Genomic DNA, 18712 nt, shown 5'->3' with positions numbered 1-18712 from the left:
GCCAGGCTTGTGGTGGGAGGGTGGGGGAAACCCACGTGTAGGTTGGCATGAAAAGATCAGCTAGGACAAGCAGTCTTTCTTTGACTCAAACTACAAAATCTTGAAGAATAAAGGAGTTGGGGACAGAGGCAGGACTGCAAAAAAGTGTTCAGTGAGTAAAAGTTCTACAGGAGAGGCTGGCACGGGGCTCCAACAAGCGAATCCTCCACCATTAAGCACCTGCCTCTCATATGGGTGCCAGTTCATATCCCGGCTGCTCCACTTCCCACCCAGCTCCATGCTGTGGCCTGGGAAAGCAGTGGTGGATGGCCCAAGTGTGTGGTCCCTTGTGCCCCCATAGGAGGTCTGGAAGGAGCTCCTGGCTCCTGGCTTCGGATTGGTTCAGTTCTGGCCATTGTGGTCATTTGGGGGAGGGGAGTGAACCAGCAGATGGAAGATTTTTCTCTTTCTGCTTCTCCTTCTCTCTGTGTATCTGCCTTTCCAATAAAAATAAATAATTCTTTCAAAACTAAGTTCTGTGGGAGCAAGTGAAGACTACAAGACAAGAAGCACTGCAGAGTCCCGGTGAGCTCATTGGTAAAAGGAAGTGGGTGGAAGTGACTGACAGGGAGTGAGCCAATGAGCTGCACTCATCAGGATAGGCTGGGGCTGCTGCAGGACAAGCCCAAGTCCCCATAGCGTGACCTGACAAGAATTTATTCTTGTCCATGCTTGACCTGTTGGTCGTTGCCAGCAGGGAAGACTCCTGGAGAACCCAGGCAGACAGAGGCTCCAGTTAGGTGCAGTTGCAGAGCTGGGGTGAGGCGACTGGGCCGCTGGCATTGGTAGCCCTCAGGTGTCTTCTGGTTGGAGGTGACACTGGCCACTTCTGCTTACAGTTCTCAGCACAGGCAAGCTTCAGGCTGTGTCTCAGCGTAGAGGTGGAGTCGCATGATGCTCCCCTGTGTGCGGGGATATCCTTGGGCAGCTACAATGGTGGCACTGAGTGGCCAGCTGGCTTGATGGCACAGGTCAAAGAGTTGTGGTGCAACAGATTAAACCTCTACCTGCCACACTGGCATCCCATACCACAGTCCTGGTTGCCCCACTTCCGATCCCGCTCCCTGCTTCATGGTGCCTAGAAAAACAGCAGAGAATAGCTCAAGTGCTTGGGTTCTGGCATCCACAGAGGAAACCTAGAAGAATCTTCTGACTTTTGGCTGTCACCCAGCCTAGCCCCAACTGTTATAGATATACTGGGAGTGAACCAGTGGGTGGAAGACCTCTTTCTCTCTCTGTAAGTCTGTCTCTCAAATACACAAATAAATCTCAGCAACAACAAAAACAGAGAAAATGTAAGACCGTAAACTGTCTCAGAACATCAAGTGCCCAGCTTTGGTCTTGAAGTCTCTTCCTTGCTGCCGGGAGTGAAGCCTTCCTGGAGAAATGCCATTTGTAGTCTGAGCAGCAGACAGACAAGCTGGGTCCGGAACATCTTGTCCCAGAGATAAGAAAGCTGTGAAGCAACCAGCAGGGTCGCCTCAAAAGGACTCGGGAGGCGACTTGAGGGAGCTCCCACAAGACAGAGGGAGCTCAGACCCAAACAAACAAGCAAAAGCCTTGCAGTGAATTGAATCGCACCAAATATTGTAAAAACAACAACAACAAAAAATCCCACGTGTCTAAAATCACAATCAAAAAAGATATTTTGGAGGCTGTTTGTTCTTTTGAGAACCGAAGAGAGGGAACCATTTTTAAAAAGTGGTCCTTGGGGCTCCCGATGATCTAGCGAATTTGAGAGTGAGTTGGAAGGCTCCCCACATTAACTCTGAACCTCTCCCTCTGGCTTTGACTAGGCTTGGATTTCCACTATTTGAGACTCACTGTTTTCCATTTTTGAAGATTTTGCTTTGTGATAGAGGGAAAGCAGAAAACCCTGTGGTTCCTGGGCCCAGACAGATAGGAACTCAGCAGAAAGGGTCAGAGAGGTTGGGAACATTGGGGCAGGGACGCTTCAACCCAAATGCTCAGGGGAGTCCTGGGGGGGGGGGGAGGAGTGGGTCTGCCAAGTTCAGCTCCTCAGAAGCCATGATGCCTGCTCCAGCAGGGTGAAGGCACACTCATGTTCCAGGTGGATTCCCACACAGGTGGCAGTCACTGCAGAGGGCATCGGGCCTTTTGTACATCCAGGACCATTGGTGCCAGGCCAGTTCCTGTGTGGGATGCTACTCCATGAAGAAAGAACTTTGCCACAGTGGTCCCTGTGTATGCTCAAGCTACCTGCGCTCCCTCCTCTGTTGGGGGCCTTGGACTCTCCATTTCAGCACAGGCATTTGTGTTCTGGGTCTGGGGGTGGGCGCCTCTCCTCCACAGGGTCCTGTGATGTTGTTTCTGGATGGGAGGCTCTTCACAGTCCTGCTCACCTGCTCAGCTGTGCACCTGCTTACCTGCACAGCCGTTCTGCAACTCAGCCAGACTCAAGCCCTCACCTGCAGCCTCCACCCCTCTGCCCCACCACACACACACTTCACTCGGTTCCTGCTACCTCACAGAGCCCTCACTGGCCTGCTGGCCTGCCTCATGGCCTTCCACCGCCTACGTGACCACCTGTGGCCTGGCCTGAGCCCATCCTTCTTAGGAAGTCTGGGTGCTTCGTCCTAGGGTGCTGACCTTGAGAGCCCCGCCTCTACACACCCCAACCCTTGACTAAGGGGCTCTAGCTGTGCTCCCCTCCTTTTCTGACCTCTCCCTGACACCATGGGCAGGCCTGGGATGCAAAGCCACCAAACAGTTCTTATTTGGAGAAGGCAAACCTTGCGGGGCCTATATGCGCTACCAGCCCCTCACCTGCCGCCCACCTCCCTGCACTCCCATGTGCCTGGCCCTGAGCTCTGGCGTATTGGGGTTCAAAGCCAGCTGTGTAGATTCTCCTGCCTCTACTTCCCCGTTTTGGAACAGGTCCTGTAGCCTCAAGCACCTTCTTCTCTTTAAGGTTCCTTGCCTGGCTGGCTTGCAGCTGCCAATGAGAACAGAGCAGGGCTTGCGTGGGAGGGGGCTGCCGCCTGCAATGAATTGTTTAGGGCTTCCAGCAGGGGTGGAGGCAGCCGTGGGCGCAGGGAGAGCCTGTGTGTTTGCCTCTTCACAGCCTTGCCCACACCTCCCTACCCGCTCCCCCACCCCCCGCAACTTCCCAAGTGTCTCTGGGCCAGAGCTGCCCCCCTCAGCCCTTCTTTCACCGATTTCATTTCATTTTCGGTCGCAGGCATTTTGTTTTCTGTTTTTGACCAGGCCAGCCTGAATGAGGGCCTCAGAAAAACAAGGCTGAGCTGCCAACTGGAAATGTTTGCTCTGGGGGCGAGTTGGGAGGCTGGCGTCAGGCGGGGCGAGATTCGTGCCAGTGGAATGTGATTTGGGGAGGAAGCTGCAGGTCACTCAATCGCTGGCAGGCCGCCCGGAGCAACTGGATGCTTTCTGGGCTGTGTGTATGTGTGTGTGTGTGTGTGTGTGTCCGTGTGGACTTTCCCCTCATGCAAGCAGAGCCCTGGAGACATGGAGACAACCATTAGGAACAAACCAGACGTGGGGGTGGAACACTGGAACACCAGGGAGTTGGGGGCATATAGTGGACAGGCTGGCCAGAGTACGTGTGTCGGGGGGCGAGATGTGGCGAGGCCAGGACTTTTGATTGAGGACCCACTATGCCCAGAGCTGAGTGACTTATGAACTTTCCAGAGGAACAAGCCTCATGGAACACAGGCAGGTTAGCCTGGAAGCCCTCGCAGGAGGCATGGTGGGCTGGAGGTGTTCATGGGAGGCTGCCTGGAGAAGGGGCAGTAAGGTCTGAAGTGTGTGGGGTACTGTGAGTAGCCACATGTGCCGAGGACCATGCTGAGCCGTGTGAAACACTGATGACCGTTAATCCTTACGCCAGCCCCATCTGGGTCAGCGGCCGCTCCACCTTGACTTGGCCAATGAGGAGACCAAGGCCCTACAAGTCAGGGAACTTGGTCACGCTGTCCCAGCTCGCAGGTGGGAAGCCAGGGCTCAAGGAAAGCAGGCTTCAAAGCGCAGGCTATTCCCTCTTCCAACCCCTCTCAGTGGGGCTGCCAAGACATCAATGCAGGCACAGGCTTCCCAGGAAGCAGTGTGACAAGAGCCTGTCACTTGAGTGTCACCTGTTGCCCCCCCATCCTCTCCTATAGCCTGACCCTACCAGTGGCTTCTGCCCCCCTCACAACCCCCAGAGCTTTGTTCTTTAGATGACCTAACTCTGGGGGGAGGCCTCTGAACTCATCCACACTGCTCTTAGCAGGGCAGGAAATGAAGGGGAAGCAGACAGAAGGAGGGGTCACCAGCATCACCCCAGAGGTGAGAGTCAGGAGACTCAGTACTGTGCTGGCTCAGGGGTGATGTGAAGCAAGCTGTGGGTCACTGCCATTTGAGATGAAGGAGTGGCCTGTGCACTGTTGCCATGGAGTCAGCCTTGGAAGGCTGCAGAGTGGGGCTATAGTGTGCAGGTGTGAGTGTGGGTGTGGGTGTCAGTGAGGGTATGGGTGTATGTGCAAATGTGGATGTGTGAGCATGTGTGAGTACATGTGTGGCTGTGTGTGTGAATGAGTGTGTGTGTGTGCGCGCGCACGAGTACCAGTGTCAGTGTGTCCAGCTTACTGTACAAGGATTTCCTGCCAGAGGTGACAGAGTCTGTCCCCTACTCCAGACAGCAGAAGGAAACAAGCCAGTCTGGGAGGGCAGGGGAGCTTGGAGGTTAGGAAGGTGAGGCACATTAGGGTTGGTTGAACCAGCTGGATGCAAGCTTGTTGGGTAGCAATCAGACAGACTGTGACCTGACCGGTTAAGCCACACCCTTGACCACATGGGGATTTTATTGTCCCAAGCCCAAGTGGTTACTTAGCTTTACTTGTGGATTCTTTTTTGACCGAAGTGACTTCTAGTGGAACTGGAGGGTTATCTGGGGCCACCCAATCACCTACACTGGTTGAACGGTCTGTCAGTTCTATGAAACAACTGGTTTGACCACTTATTTCCAAGAAACTGGCAACTGACCCAATTAAGCAAACCCAATCGCAGTTTTATTATCTTGAAGATGGCTGTAGATCTACCACCATGGATGCCGGAGCTGGAGGAGCTCTGTGAACCACAGTCTTGGGGACTCAGTCTCCCGCACAAAGAAACTGGAGGATTGGGTTTGACCAGGTGCATGGTGTGACTGCCCCTCCTCTGCTGCCCATGGCAGACATTATTAATCCACTACAGCACTCATTCCCAAGGGCTCTCGGAATCCTTTTCAACTTGGAGCTTCAGGCAGCCCCTATCAATCAACTAGATTTGGCATGGCTGATGCACCTCCAGACACCAGGGGACTCTCCAAGCTTCCCTGCGGCTGTGCGAGCGAAGACTGCACCTGCCCGGGGCGTCTCAATGTGCCAACCAGGAGACAACCCAACCCACAGTTGTCCCTGGGGGCTTCCCAGATTTGTGGAACTGGCACCCCATCTTTTTTTTTAAATCCCTGCTAATAAATGTGCTTTGTGTCAGCACCATTGGGTCCTCTCAAGTTCTCTGCCTGCCACCCTCAGCTGGGGCTTCTTCAGAGAGCTGTAAAAATAGGTGGTGTGTGTGTGTGTGTGCGCGCAAAAGCAGCAGTCCCAGGTTTTTTGTTTCTCTGCTCTTCCAGAGGGACTGGGAAGATGGGGAGGGAAGATTTCACAGTGAAGGAATGTGCTCTGGAGGGAACCCAGTGTTGTTTTCCCTGTAAAAGCAGTGGAGGAAGCGGCTGTAGGCAGCACTCACCCTCGGGTTCCACACCCAGCCATGGGGCACTTCTGTGGGGACTGGGAACAGCTCTCGGGAGACAAGGGCTAGGCCAAGGCTCATTAGGCAGTTGACAACTGGGCTGCAAGGAACAAAGCCCTAATGAGCGCCAGCGGGCAGCTGGCTCCCACGCTGTCCCCTAACACGCAGTTTGCATATTCTGGAGTGGGGTGGGGGCTCCAGCAGGGCCTTTGCTGCCCACCTGCCCCAGATGCTGCTCAGGCTGGCGGCAACTGATCTGGGGGAAACCTTTGCCAGGGATGGGATGAGCTGGAGAACTGGAGGTCCTGTCTGCTCCTCCTGCACCCTCTGTACAGAACGTGGAACTGAGGCTGGCGGTGGGGGAGGGGGTTGGAGGTTGAGAGGTCCACTCCCAAAAGGAATGGCACAGGTCCTGGGATGAGAATGCAGTGTGCCTTCTCCAGACCAGCAGGAGACTCCAGTTTAGGAGTTGCTCCAGCCTAGAGCTCCTTGAACTTGAGTCTGCCCTTGTGCTGAACAGAAACATGTGGCCCTAAAGCCCCAGGACTTAAATGAAACTTTTACGCTTTGTGCTTTTCATTCACTTATAATTATAAACCCAGAACAAATGAGTAAACGAGGGCAAACAAAAGTTACAAAAGTGATCCAACCGCCTGAGAACAAGTTCCTGGGATGGGGAATACTGTTTTGCTGAAAACAGAATCCTACGGGGGAGTGGGAAAAGGGGGCAGAGGGCCAGGAGGGGGCTTCCCAGTCACAGGCCACTAAGATGAGGCAAGCCAGGAGAGGGCAGGGTGAAGGCAGCTGGCATGTCCTCTTGGCTGTGGGCTGGTCTGGTACAGCCAGGCTTCCTCGCGGCAGGGCTTCTTGAGTGATGTGCAAAGACAGTATGGAGGTGACAAGGTGACAAGGAGTCAGTTTTGTTTGCACCTGGGGGATGGCAGAGGGGCAGAGGTCTCAAGGAGGATGTGACAAAGCAGCAAAAGCTTGAAGGAGGGGAGGCAGCAAACCGCCTGGCTCAAGCACCCTTCTTCCAGGAAGTCCTCCAGCATCGTTCTGTCCCACTCCAAATTCCCACCACTTTGCCTGCAGCCTCCGTCCTCTTACTGGGTCACACTCCTGTGGTCGTTCACCTCGTTGAGGTGGGTACCATGTTCCTCACATTAGGCCAGCTCTGTGCAGGCTGGGGTTTGTGTTCTCTTTTTGCTGTTGGATTCCCAGCTCGGTTGGGTGCTGTGCGGGTGGATGAAACCCCCTGTCCTCTGTGTACACGCTCCCGATGGCAAAAAGCTCACCGAGCTCATCTTCCTAACCCACTGGTGCTGGCAAGTGGCTCCTGGTTTATTCAAAAGGAGAATGACAGTTAATATGAACATCTCATTCCTGGGGTGGGAGGGGCAGGCAAGACCAGAAGAGCAAGCAACTGCAAGACACCACGGGCGCTCAGTGGGGTCTCTGCCTTGGGATCCACGTGTTCTCGTGTCAAAGCAGCCCAGGCTGAGGACTGGGCCTTCATGCATCCGATAAGCAATTGTGGAGCATCTACTGTGTACCATGGATTATTCTAGAAGCTGGAATGTGGCTGTGAACAAGGCAGGCAAACATCCCTGCCCCTCTGACATTCAAAAAGCAGGAGAAGATAGAAAAAAACAAATAAGGTATTAATAGTGTTATTGGGGAGCAAAGGACAACCAAAAGCCTAAGTTGGGGAAGCGAACAGCCTCATTTAGAGGAGTCTTAGGCACACCAGAGCCAGGAGTGAGCCATGAGGTTGCCTGGAAGAGCATGCCAAACAAAGAGAACAGTCAGTGCTAAGGCCCTGAGGTGGCTTGAGGAATGGCAGGAAACCCAGGGTCGTGAGGGCAGGATGTAGGGATGGGTCAGGGAGGAAGCAAGGGACCAAGTGTCCATCTTGGCTATTACTCTCACATCCCGTTCTTGCCTGGGTTCTCCCAAGGCTGGGGAACAGCACAGGGACTGGAGGCATCAGAAGGCTCCCCTGGGTGCGTGCTTTGCTCACATGTCCAACTCTACGAGGCACTCCAGGGGGGGCCTCTCTCTTTCTCCTTAACCTTTCACATGCAGACAGCGAGCTGGCCAGACCCTGGAAAGCACAGCACAACTGCAGGGCTCCGGTGACCAAAGTAGCAGGGGGTGGGGGAGGCAGGTAGGAGGGCAAGCAGCAGGTACAGGGACAGGCTCCACACCCCATGCGTGCAGAGAGGAAGGGGGCTGGCAGCCGCTTTTAGCACATCTCCAGGAAAGAGGAAGGCAAAGGGAAGGTTCCAGAAATGGCCTGAGCCATCCCTCTGTGTTACCTGGATCATACCATGAGCAGCACACACGTGATGCCAGTGCCTCCTGGTGCTTACTGGTCCCCCACGTCCCATTCCTGGTCCTCCCATGTGGCTTTGATCTGGTCCTCGCCCAACTCTACCTCCATTTCCCAACCTGGGCAGAGACGGGTGGCAGTAAGACTGGAGGAGAGGGGAGTGTGGTAGAACTTCCTGCTTGGATGTCTCATCACGGTGGTCAGTGTCGCTGCGCTGGCTCTGGGGCTGAAGGGGGCTGCCAGGTTGTGGCTAGGCTGCTGTGAGCACAACACACAGTGCATCCTTCATGCTGTCTTCTCTTTTCATCAGGAGCGCTGCCTCCCCAGGCAGCCCCCCACTCTACCGCCTGTCTTCTAACAGGTGTCATGCCTACCTTGGAACCATCTGAGCAGCCAGAAGTAGGAATGTAGGGCATTGGGGTGTGGCCTATTCCATCCCCTATGCCCCCAAATGCTGTGTTCACTCTGCAGAGCTATCTGGTCCTCACTTAGGAGCGACACCTTTGCACCTAGAACTGCTGAGCCGACTGCCTCAGCAAGGCAGGAAGGCACTAGTGCATGAGTACCAAGGCTTGGAGGTGGAGTGTCAGACACCCAAGACTCCTCATTATCCAAGGTTATCTGCCCTTGACCTGGATGGAACCACAGGCATGCTGGGGAAGCCAGAGGCTCTGGGACAGCAGGAAGTGCACTCCCCACCTCCCAGGCTGTCAGCTGTCAGAAAGGGCAGTTCATAGGTTGCCCAGTGACCCATCCCCCTAGATGCCAAGCACTGAACTTTCAGGAGGCCGCGTGAAGCACAATGGCTCAAAGCTTGGGTTTTGGGGTCACTTGGCCTGAGGTCGAATCCCACTTGTTATTTACTGCTTGTTGGCAAGTTTTTCCCACTAGAAGCCTTGGTTTTGTTCGTTGTCGAATCCAGCCACGCAGGGGATATGGAACACACTATGACCCGATTCCAGGGTATTGGGATCCAATGGACTCAGAAAGTCAGCTCAGTGAAGGAGGCTTTTAATGCAGGGCATAGATTTTATTGGGGTGTCTGTGTCATCTCATGCAGGGAGGCTTTTTACCATCAACTCCACTTCACTGCCATTCCATGGCAGACACTCGGGGGCAGAAAACCAAGTTGAGGTTCTCCCCGGGAAACATCCCTGTGTGAACAATTCCAGCAGTATTCTGCCACCAGGGGGCGCTGCCCAGCAGGTCTACCTCACAGCCAGGCCCAGCTAAGAGCCCTGGGCTGGATGATGGTCGGGTTTAACCACCTAGGATCGCCAGGTGTGAGCAGCTGGCCTGGGCCCAGAAGGTCTGTACCCTGGCATGCTGTGTATGGAGACAGCAGGGACCCTCCACATCAGCTGGATTTTTTAGTTTGCCTTGGGTTCTGTCACACACAAGTTCATCTAAGGCTAACAGGACGTTCCCTAGATAATGAACCCAGGCTCCCAGAGGTGACCTGGCTGCACAAAGCCACACACTTTAACTGCTAAGAGGCAAAGCCAAGACCCCGTGGAGGCCTGCCTGCTGCCACCTCCAGGGGCAGACGCAGTGAGGGGGCGGGTGTAAGGAGCCTATTTGGGAAGCCTGGAGCCCAGCTCTTCCCTGCACCCAAGGTGACTGCCTTCTGCCCATCTCGTCTCCCACTCCCCCCTAGGAATTGCAGGGACCTGCTTCTGGGGACCTGTGCAAGTGGGGACCCCTAGGATGCAACCAAGATGAGTGACTTTCTTGGCACCTTCAGGGCTGACAATCCTTCCCAGAATTTCTCACGCACCAAATGGCCGCGGTATCACCACCATCACTTGTACTTGGAGTCTGGGGCCGACCCAGGGCTTGGAGAGCTGTGGCGACGCAGGGGGCCCATGGCTGTCCTTCTTCCCCCTTGAAGATGGTGCTCAATGCATGGGACACAAGCCATCTGCTCCTCCAGGTCATGCTCCTGGGGCGGTGGGCGAGGCTCTGAGAGAACGCTAACTACTGCAACGGGGCCTTGACCTTGGCCCCATCTCTGCCACTGCCTGGAGTTTGGAGCTCCTCAAAGAGCAACAACGGGCAGGGCACAGGGCTGCTTGTGCTCCAGTACCAACCACCGGGAAGGGAAGAAGGAAAGAATAAGCACTTCAGAAGCTCATGAATCCAGGGGGGCCTGAGGGCCTGGCTGGCCTGCAGCCATGTTGTGAGAAAGCTCGAGCAGGGGTCAGCAAGAGCCTCAGCAGGCTGGGTGGGAGGAAGGGTGTATCCTGCTTGAGGAGGCCTGGGTGCCAAGGCTGTGTTGGTGCCAAGGGCTGTAGGGCAGCACCGGCATGCCCTTTAGATCCCAGGACCCAGGTAAGGTGCACAGGGAGCCAGGTGAGCCCAGAAGGGGAACCTGGAGGACTTTCCCCTTTCTGATGTTGGACCCCATCTTGGTGGATTTCCTGCAGTCAGACAATCATGCCTCAGCATTTCTTGGTGTGTGTGAAGCCTTACGTCAAAGTCATTTTCCACCCACGATCTCTATTTTCTATTTTCCTGCCTACCTAGAGAAGTTGGCTGGTCCTGGCCCCAGGGGTTTAGGTGGTTGACTCTGCTACATCTGCCCAGACCCCCTCAAGCCCCAAAGTCACCGTCCTCTGGGGGTGGCACTCCAGGCCATGCCTCAGCCCCTGCACTTTCTCCAGAGCTCAAGCACCGTTAAGGGGCCATCTAAAAAGGCCCCCCGCCCCCCCAGTGCTCCTGGGCTCTGACTGCCCACGTGCCTTGGGGTGGAGAATCAGGTGAGAAGGCTGGAGCACAGAGCCTGGTGGCAGGCCAGACCATGACGCCCTCCAAACCCCTGCCTGTTCACCATGAGGGGAAGGAGGCCCGCTGAGGGAGAGTGATGACCTCCCCGTCTCTCTCTCTGTGGTGAGGCTGCCTCACCATAACCTCCGTTATCATTGTTATCAGCAAGCATGGCCAGCAGAGCCTTTCGCGCCCGCGCCCTGTGCTTGAATTCCTCCGGGCCTGGCGGTGACTTCGGCACCGATATGGCCTGCATTTCTCAGGTCACAGATGAGGAAGCACGCACACAGCAGGACCCCTGGCGTGGGCTGACTTCAGATTCGCCCCAGATGCCAGGTCTGTCCAAATCTGAAGTTTCCATCCTCTGTCGCTGCTTCGGGAAAGCCCATCCTCTCGGGCAGCCTCAGTTTCCCTACGTCGCACATCCTTTCCAGTACCTGGCTTCGCTGTCCCAGCTGGTGAGGCCGTGCATGTGGGGGTCGCCCATGAGGAACTGCAGAAGGACAACGTGCAGAGGAGACGGTGGGCGCTGCAGGACAGCAGGCCCTGAGGCTGCTTTGCAGAGGGGCAAAGCGCACGAGGGGTGGTGGGGCACGTGCTTGGGTGCAGGAGCCCTGCAGGCGCGGGTCCGCTAGGGGCGGAGACAAGAGCAGCGTCCCTAACGGAGCAGTGGCGGGGCGGGGGTCCCGGGGAGGCGAGTGGTGGGCCCGAGGAGGGGATGGGGCTGGCAGGGGAGTGGAGGAGGAGAGCACGTGGACCAAAGAGGCGGCGGGCAGCCCCGCTGTTTTGAAAAATGCTTCCTGTTTCTTTAAAGGCGCTCGCGGCTCGGGCGGCCGGGGCTGGGGAGGCGACGGCGGCGGCAGGAGCTGCCTCCTCTCCGGGCGGCGGCGCTGACTGATCTGGTGAACTGGGCTTCTGTGTAAACTGAGGCTAAACAAACACAGATGGAGCGCAGCGGGCGTTCTCCGGCGGGGCTGGCGCGGCCGCAGCGACTTCAGATGACACTCTGAGCGCTCCGGGAGCGGACGGTTCCGCGCCTACCCCGAGCCGGCTGCGCAGCTGCCCCGGGGCGCAGGGGGAGAGAGGGCGCGCCGGCGGGAGCGCGGGCGGCCGGATGGGGAGCGCCCGAGACTCGGCGGCGCTGAGCGCGGCGGCAGCCCGGGCCGAGCCGGCGCGCGGCGTGCAGAGCGAGCGCAGCCGGCGCGCGACCGGCCGCCCCACGCCCCTGCCCCGCGCGCTTGCCCGAGCCATGAAGCACATCCCGGTCCTCGAGGACGGGCCCTGGAAGACCGTGTGCGTGAAGGAGCTGAACGGCCTCAGGAAGCTCAAACGTAAAGGCAAAGAGCCGGCGCGGCGCGCGAACGGCTATAAAACTTTCCGATTGGACTTGGAGGCGCCCAAGCCAGCCGCCGCCGTCGCCGCCACCGCCACCAACGGGCTGCGGGACAGGACCCAGCGGTTGCAACCCGTCCCCGTCTTGGCCCCGGTGCCAGCCGCTGTGGCGCCGGCCGTTCTCCCAGGTAGAGGCGCGGACGCAGCCGGGGAGCGCAGGGGCGCCCGCGCGCCGGAGGTCTCGGATGCGCGGAAACGCGGCTTCGCTCTGGGCGCAGTGGGACCGGGACTCCCCACGCCACCGCCGCCGCCGCCACCGCCTCCTCCAGCACCCCTAGGCCAGGCACCCGGAGGTTCCGAGGCCCCGTCTTTCCGCGAACCTGTTCTGCGTCCCCGCATCTTGCTTTGCGCGCCGCCGGCACGCCCCGCGCCCCCTGCACTCCCGGAGCCCTCCGTGCGCCCCGCGCCCCCAACACGCCCGGGGGAAAGTTCCTACTCGTCAATTTCACACGTAATTTACAATAACCATCCGGATGCCTCCTCGTCGCCTAGGAAACGGCCGGGTGAAGCGACCTCAACCTCCTCGGAGATCAAAGCCCTACAGCAGACCCGAAGACTCCTTGCGAACGCCAGGGAGCGGACGCGGGTGCACACCATCAGCGCAGCCTTCGAGGCGCTCAGGAAGCAGGTAGCGGCTCCACGCTCACCCCTCCCAGTGTGTGGGGATGCGCGGTCCAGCGGGTGGCTGGGCGACCCAGCTTGGCAAGCCCGGGGTAAGGGGTCCATATGTGGGGGCTGCGTCTGCGCTACCCCATGTCTTCTCACCATCCCCCACCCCCAACCCAGTCCTGGCGCTTGGGATTCTAGCTCTTGTTCACTTTTCTGATGGGGAATATCTGCCTCCCGGAGTCCCGGGATGCATTGCGGAGCACAGAGGAGAATGTGGGAATCCACCTCAGAGCGCGTAGTAGTTGGCGTGGCTGAGGGTCTTGGTGCCACTACTGGTGCTGTTGAGACCGGGAACAGTGCGAAGCAGAGTGTGGAGTTCTAGACTGGGTGGGGTGGGGGCAGAGGAAGGGGGAGCCTGGTAGCCCCTCTTTAGCTCCAGCTTCCCTGGTGAGGGTGCCGGGCGTGTTCATGCTGTTTGTGGGCTGTGGGCCCCTCCCTGGAGGGGGCTAGTGGGTCGCTTCTCTTGGGGATCTGAGAGCAGGCAGCATGCCTGTGGGGGTGGGAATCTTCACTGCATGGCTCTGCATGGAGTGGGCCTCACTGTGTGACCAAATAGTACTCTGTGGGGGTGGTGAGAGGAGAAGCACTTAACCCAAGAACCGCCCACGGGAAGGAGTGGCACGTCACAGTGCCACAGGCTGGCACCACCTCATGCTCTAGGCTTCTCATTTTATTAGAAGGGAGAGGGAGCCCAGGGCTGGTGAGTGCCAGCATCCTACTTAGGGAATGCAGCAGGGATGAAAGGGGGTGCTGGTGTGGAGAGTGAGTTGTATTTATTTATTTATTTATTTAGAATGCTCAGCCACTGACTTGCTGTGCGACTCCAGGAAATTTACTGTAGCACTCTGGGCTTTAGCCACCAACATACTGTGAAATGAGGGATCTCTCTGGGTCACACTCTTTCCCTCTGGGAGTAGTGTGGGGGCACTGGTGCCTCTGTCCATTGGACCCCTGGAAGGCAAAAAAACCCATGTGTCTTGCTTGGGTTGGGGAACGGAGGTTGGGGACGGATGGCTATGACAGTCCAGGCTGGGCCAGTGTTTGCAGCCACACCAGCTGGGGTGCTGGGCAGTGGGCCCAGAGGAGCAGTTGACCCCATCCTGGGCCAGCAGCTCTGGGAGTGTTGGAGTTGGGGGAGGTGCCCTGCACCCGCTCAGTGACCGGAAGGCAAAGAAACACGCATGCACCTGCTTGCCTTGCACCCAAGGAAGCCCCTTCCAGCTTGGGAAGCCACGTGCCCACAGCTGCCCAGCTGGTGAGTCACAGGGCAGGGCTGGCACCAAGGTCCTTTCAGTGCCAGTCTGGGGCCCTCTCTGTCACTCCAGCTGCCCCTTTCCATGCCAAGGGAGTGACTTCTCAGGGCTCTGCGTGCTCTAGCACATCTCATATGTCCAGTGGTTTTCTACTTCTTCCCACAAGAAATCCCATCTTAAAGGATTGGTACCACAATGTGGCCAGGATCAGATCTGTCCATTTCATGGGCTAGAAAGCTGAGACCACAGGAGGAGGGAGATTCGCGCATGACAACCCGACAGGTTAGGGAAGATGACAGAGGTTTCCAGAACATCTGTTTGACCCATTGTCCTCCACTGCTGTCTGTGCCGGCCTGCTGGGCTGCCTCCTCACCCTCAGGTGTCTGTGTTAACAGAGGCAGCGTGTGCACTTGACAGGCTCGGCAAGTTAAGAAAGGGTCTCCCTTCACTCCTGCCATGAGAGACAAGGAAGCACAAAGCCAGCCCTGCCAGGGAGCGAGTGTGTGTGCCCACACAGACAGGTGCATGGCCCTCCCGCGTGTGCCTAACAGCAGGCGGAAGGACCTGCTCCTGCCTGCTTCCTCTTGCCTTTGCTCTTCCTGACCCTTCCCTGGAAAGGCTGTGAGGTCTGAGCGGATACCTGCCTGTAGCTGAGAAGGAAGGAAATAGAGGCTGTGCACTTGTGATCACACGGCCAAGGTCAAGACCACATTGCACTGGTCTGATGGTGAGTATCCTGTGTGGCAACCCAGTACTCCAGTCTCCACCGGTGTGATGCACCCCACTGTCCTGTCCCAGGCCAGATGGGCTCAGGGCAGCCTTCCAGAGTGAGCCCTCTAGAAGCAGGAAGGGGACAGGGAGGGGAGACAAGGAGCCTTCCTGATGCAAGACCCTGGTGACCTCGGTGACGCTAAGGCTGGTGGTGGGAGTGGGCCTCTGGTCTGGGGCATTGCTATGGGCAGCTTCCTGGCATGGGGGCGAAGAGCACTGGCCCAGGAGTTCTGAGACTGGCCTGCGAATCTGGGTGATCACTGCTTGCTGTCTTGTGTAGCCCTGGACAACCCGCTCTCCCTCTCTGGGCTTCTGTTACTACAACTCCAATGAAACTCTTGCCGACCTCATCAATGGCTTTTTTGGCAGAGAGCACGTGAAAAGATGCAGTGACAAATCTTTTTCGAGATTCATTCATTTATTCATTTGAAAGGCAGAGGGAGAGACAGGGAGGGACTCCAGTTTACTGTTTCACTCATCAAAGTAACTACAACCACCAGGACTGGGCCAGGAGCCAGAAACTCCATCCTGGTCTCCCACATGGGTGGCAGGGACCCAAGGGTTTGGACTATCGTTCACTGCTAACACTGACATGGTAGCAGGAAGCTGGATTAGAAGTGGAGCAGCCTGAACTCCAGACAGCACTCTGATATAGGCTGCCAGCACCACAAACGGTGGCTCAACGCACTGTGCCACAATCCCAGCTGTTAGAACAAGGCTTTATTGATTTTAACACCACTGATTAAACTGCTGTTCACCTGGTTCTGTCCTTGTGCCAGGCGGCATGCTAAAGCCCGTTGCTTGTGTTGGTTCACATAGGGACTTGGGCGCGGTTCTCATGTCCCCATTTTACACTTGGGCCTAGAGAGTTTGTCTAACTTGCCTGAGGTCATGCAGCCCTTTGCCATGCACATGGCCGCACCACTGTCGCATGTTCGTCATCAGGCTGCGCTGTGGCAGCTCCTGCAGAGCTGTGGCCGCTGTCACTGCACAGCTTGGATTTGCATCAGGCCTACTTAGTGTGTTGTTGGCAGACACCAGAGCCCTTCATAACTCGGCCCTGCAACCTGCCTGAGGCCTTGGAGCTGTCCACTCTGAGCATGAGGAAGCCAGCCAGATTTTGTCCACCACAAGGATATTGGTCGGGAGAGGGGGGAAGAGGGAGGGGTACCACAGGCAGGGGAGAGGTGCTCTGGTTGGCGGGCAGGAGCCATTCAGGGCTGTCCAAGGCAGATGGCCAAGCTGCAGTACATGCCACCAGCCCCAACTGCACCTAGGCCCCTGCGCTACTGCCTTGTGTGCACAGCTGGGCCTGGCCTGGCTGTACGTGGGGCACCGAGGGAAAGCAGAACCTTGTTGGAGGCTAACCTGGGGTTGGGGGAGGGATGTGGGCCTTGAGAGTGGGAGCCTGTGTTCCCACCAAGCTGTGTCACAGTGAGCGGGAATGGCGAGGGCTCCCTGCTGAAGTGGCTTCTCCCTGGTGCAGATCCAGGCCACTTCCCCTGCTGTCCCTAGAGTCCCCTGGGGCAGCCTCACTTAGTGGACTGAGGCGCTCAGTGGTGGAGGGGGTTGGAGGAGGACTTGGAGACGGTGCTCCCCAGCTTAACTACCTCCTTCTCTCCCAAATCCCATGGGAAAAGGAAGGAGACTCAGGGGACCTCTTCAAGCAGTGCAGAGGGGGCCTGAACACGGGCAGGGGGAGGTGACAGAGGGGGTGTATGTTGCATCTTGGGGTGTCACTCACTGCTTTGCCTGCATCTGTGGCTGTGCATCTTAAGTGCTGCCTCCCCGAGTCCCAGATGAGCAGACTTATGGATGGTTAAGCACATCCCGCGAGGTCACAGGGCGATAGGCTGTTGTCACTCGCTGTGTAGGGAGCTTTGAGTTTAAAGGGCGTGTTTAAATAGACTGCACCCAGCACCTTGCCCTGTCCCGCCCTGCCTTGCGAGAGCAGCTTTGCTGGGAACCCAGCGCTCAGCCTCCCCAGGTGACTGGTGAGTAGGCACAAACGGGGGCCGGTGCCCAGCTTTGTGCAGTGACCAGGGCTGCCGCAGCCAGGAAGGACTCTGGGCTTCTAGGAGTGCACTGTGCAGAGCGGGCAGGAGCTGGAGGGTGTGTGCGTGGTAGTGGGTGGAGGGTGAATCGTGGGCTGTCCTGCAAGCCCTGGTGGGCTCCTGGCTTTGCTTCTCTGTGCTGCTTCCCCACATTGGCCCATCTTTCCTTTCACAGATATTCTGATGCGCATTTTACTGATGAGAGAACTGAGGTCCTGTGGAGTGGCTCATAGTAGAGCCAGGCCTTTGGGCTCTCGGGCCAGGGTCCTTCTCCTTCTATTTGCTGCTGCTGACTGGGGTCAGGAGAGAGTCCAGCTTCGGAGCATGTGGGACATTTGAAAATGCTAATGCATGCACCTCTGGCCTTTACATATTCCTGTGGCATGAGCAAGAGACAAGCTACTGCCTTTCTGATAGCTGGGTATGTGATGGTCAGGGGTGGGAGTCAGGCGGTCCTGCCCTTTACTGTGGCCTCTGTCCTTTGACCATGGAGGACGACAGGTGCCTGTAGCCTGCAGGGGTAGGCACAGACATTAGAGTGGGTGGGTGGACTCTGGGTGTTGCTGGGATGCTCTTCTGTGGTTGACCTTGACCTCATCTTGCTCTATGGTTGAGCCGCCACATTGGATCCCAAGGCTGCGTCCTCTCCCTGTGCAGAATCATCCCAGTCCCACTGGAAACTCAGCCATTCTGGGGCCCCCTCTGGGCAACAGGGGTGCTCTGGGCAGTGTCACAAGGCTGGAACCAGGCCCCAGGGGTCCTTAGCTCCCCCCTGTCCCCACTCTAGGGGTAAGGAGCAGGCAGAAGTGCAGGCGGTTGTTTATTTGTTCAGGCTGATAAAACAGGATTCTCTGGGCTGTGCTTGGCAATAAACAAGGCGTGCTGACTTGCTGTCCTGCCAACATTTTCTTGCATGGCTTTGGAACTGTGGCCAGGGGCTGGGAGTGAAAGGTGGCGGCTTGGACTTGCAAGGGAGCTGGCTTGCTCTGTCACCTCCTCCCCCTCCTTGGTTCAGGCACAGTGTCCCAGCTCTGGAGCCTCCTTGGTGTCGCCCTGCAGCAGCCAGGGTAGGGGTTTCCCTGACCTCCAGCAGGTTTTATTGACTCGGTGCCATGCATGTACTTCATTGCATTCTCACTGCTCTGTGAGCAGTGGGACGGGGAAACAGAGGCTCAGGGAGATTTTGTTGCCTGCCTGGGGTCTGGCAGCTAGGTGGGGACCTGAGCCAGGAGTTGAACCCAGGTGACTGACAGACCCATGTGCACTTTGGCTGGGTGCCAAGCAGCTGGATCTGCATCCTCAGAGAGAGGGGCGGGGGGTTGTGTGGCTCAGTTCAGTACAGATGCTGGAGTCACAGGAGGATGGGGAGAGCACGTGTTTATTTGCCCCAATTCCCTTGTCCTGTCAACCTTTTTGAGGGCTTGTGCAGGCAGGACCTGAGCCAGGCTCGTTCACCTGGGCCCTCTCCCAGAGAGTCACACCAATACAGACTGCTGAATGAGCCGCGGTGATAGGGAGTACAGGACAGATGGGCATTCAGAGAATGCTCTTGGACAAAGAGAGATGGGAGTTTTTATTTTCTTGGATTTTCCATATCTATTTATTTGAAAATCAGTCACACACACATACGTGTATACATGCCCCTTCCATCCACTGATTCCCTTCCCATCCAAGTCCTAACC

General features: G+C 57.0%; 1 protein-coding gene across 2 annotated transcripts in view; it reads left to right on the top strand.

The window, feature by feature from the left end:
• Positions 1-11497: 11497 nt before the first annotated feature.
• The window catches only part of ATOH8 (atonal bHLH transcription factor 8), a 28224-nt gene continuing 21009 nt past the window's right edge, over positions 11498-18712 (top strand). The window contains exon 1 of one of the 2 annotated variants that reach the window (XM_058667673.1): positions 11498-12911. In XM_058667673.1, the coding sequence (XP_058523656.1) occupies positions 12006-12911 (906 nt within the window). In that variant the 5' untranslated portion in view covers positions 11498-12005. The remainder of the gene's footprint in view (positions 12912-18712) is intronic. The other variant, XM_058667674.1, reaches the window with a different exon arrangement.

The sequence above is a fragment of the Ochotona princeps genome, chromosome 8 (genome assembly GCF_030435755.1).
Source record: "Ochotona princeps isolate mOchPri1 chromosome 8, mOchPri1.hap1, whole genome shotgun sequence".
In the NCBI taxonomy this organism is placed as follows: Eukaryota; Metazoa; Chordata; class Mammalia; order Lagomorpha; family Ochotonidae; genus Ochotona; species Ochotona princeps.
Note: the sequence above shows the minus strand (reverse complement) of the source record. Positions and strands in the feature narration are given on the sequence as shown.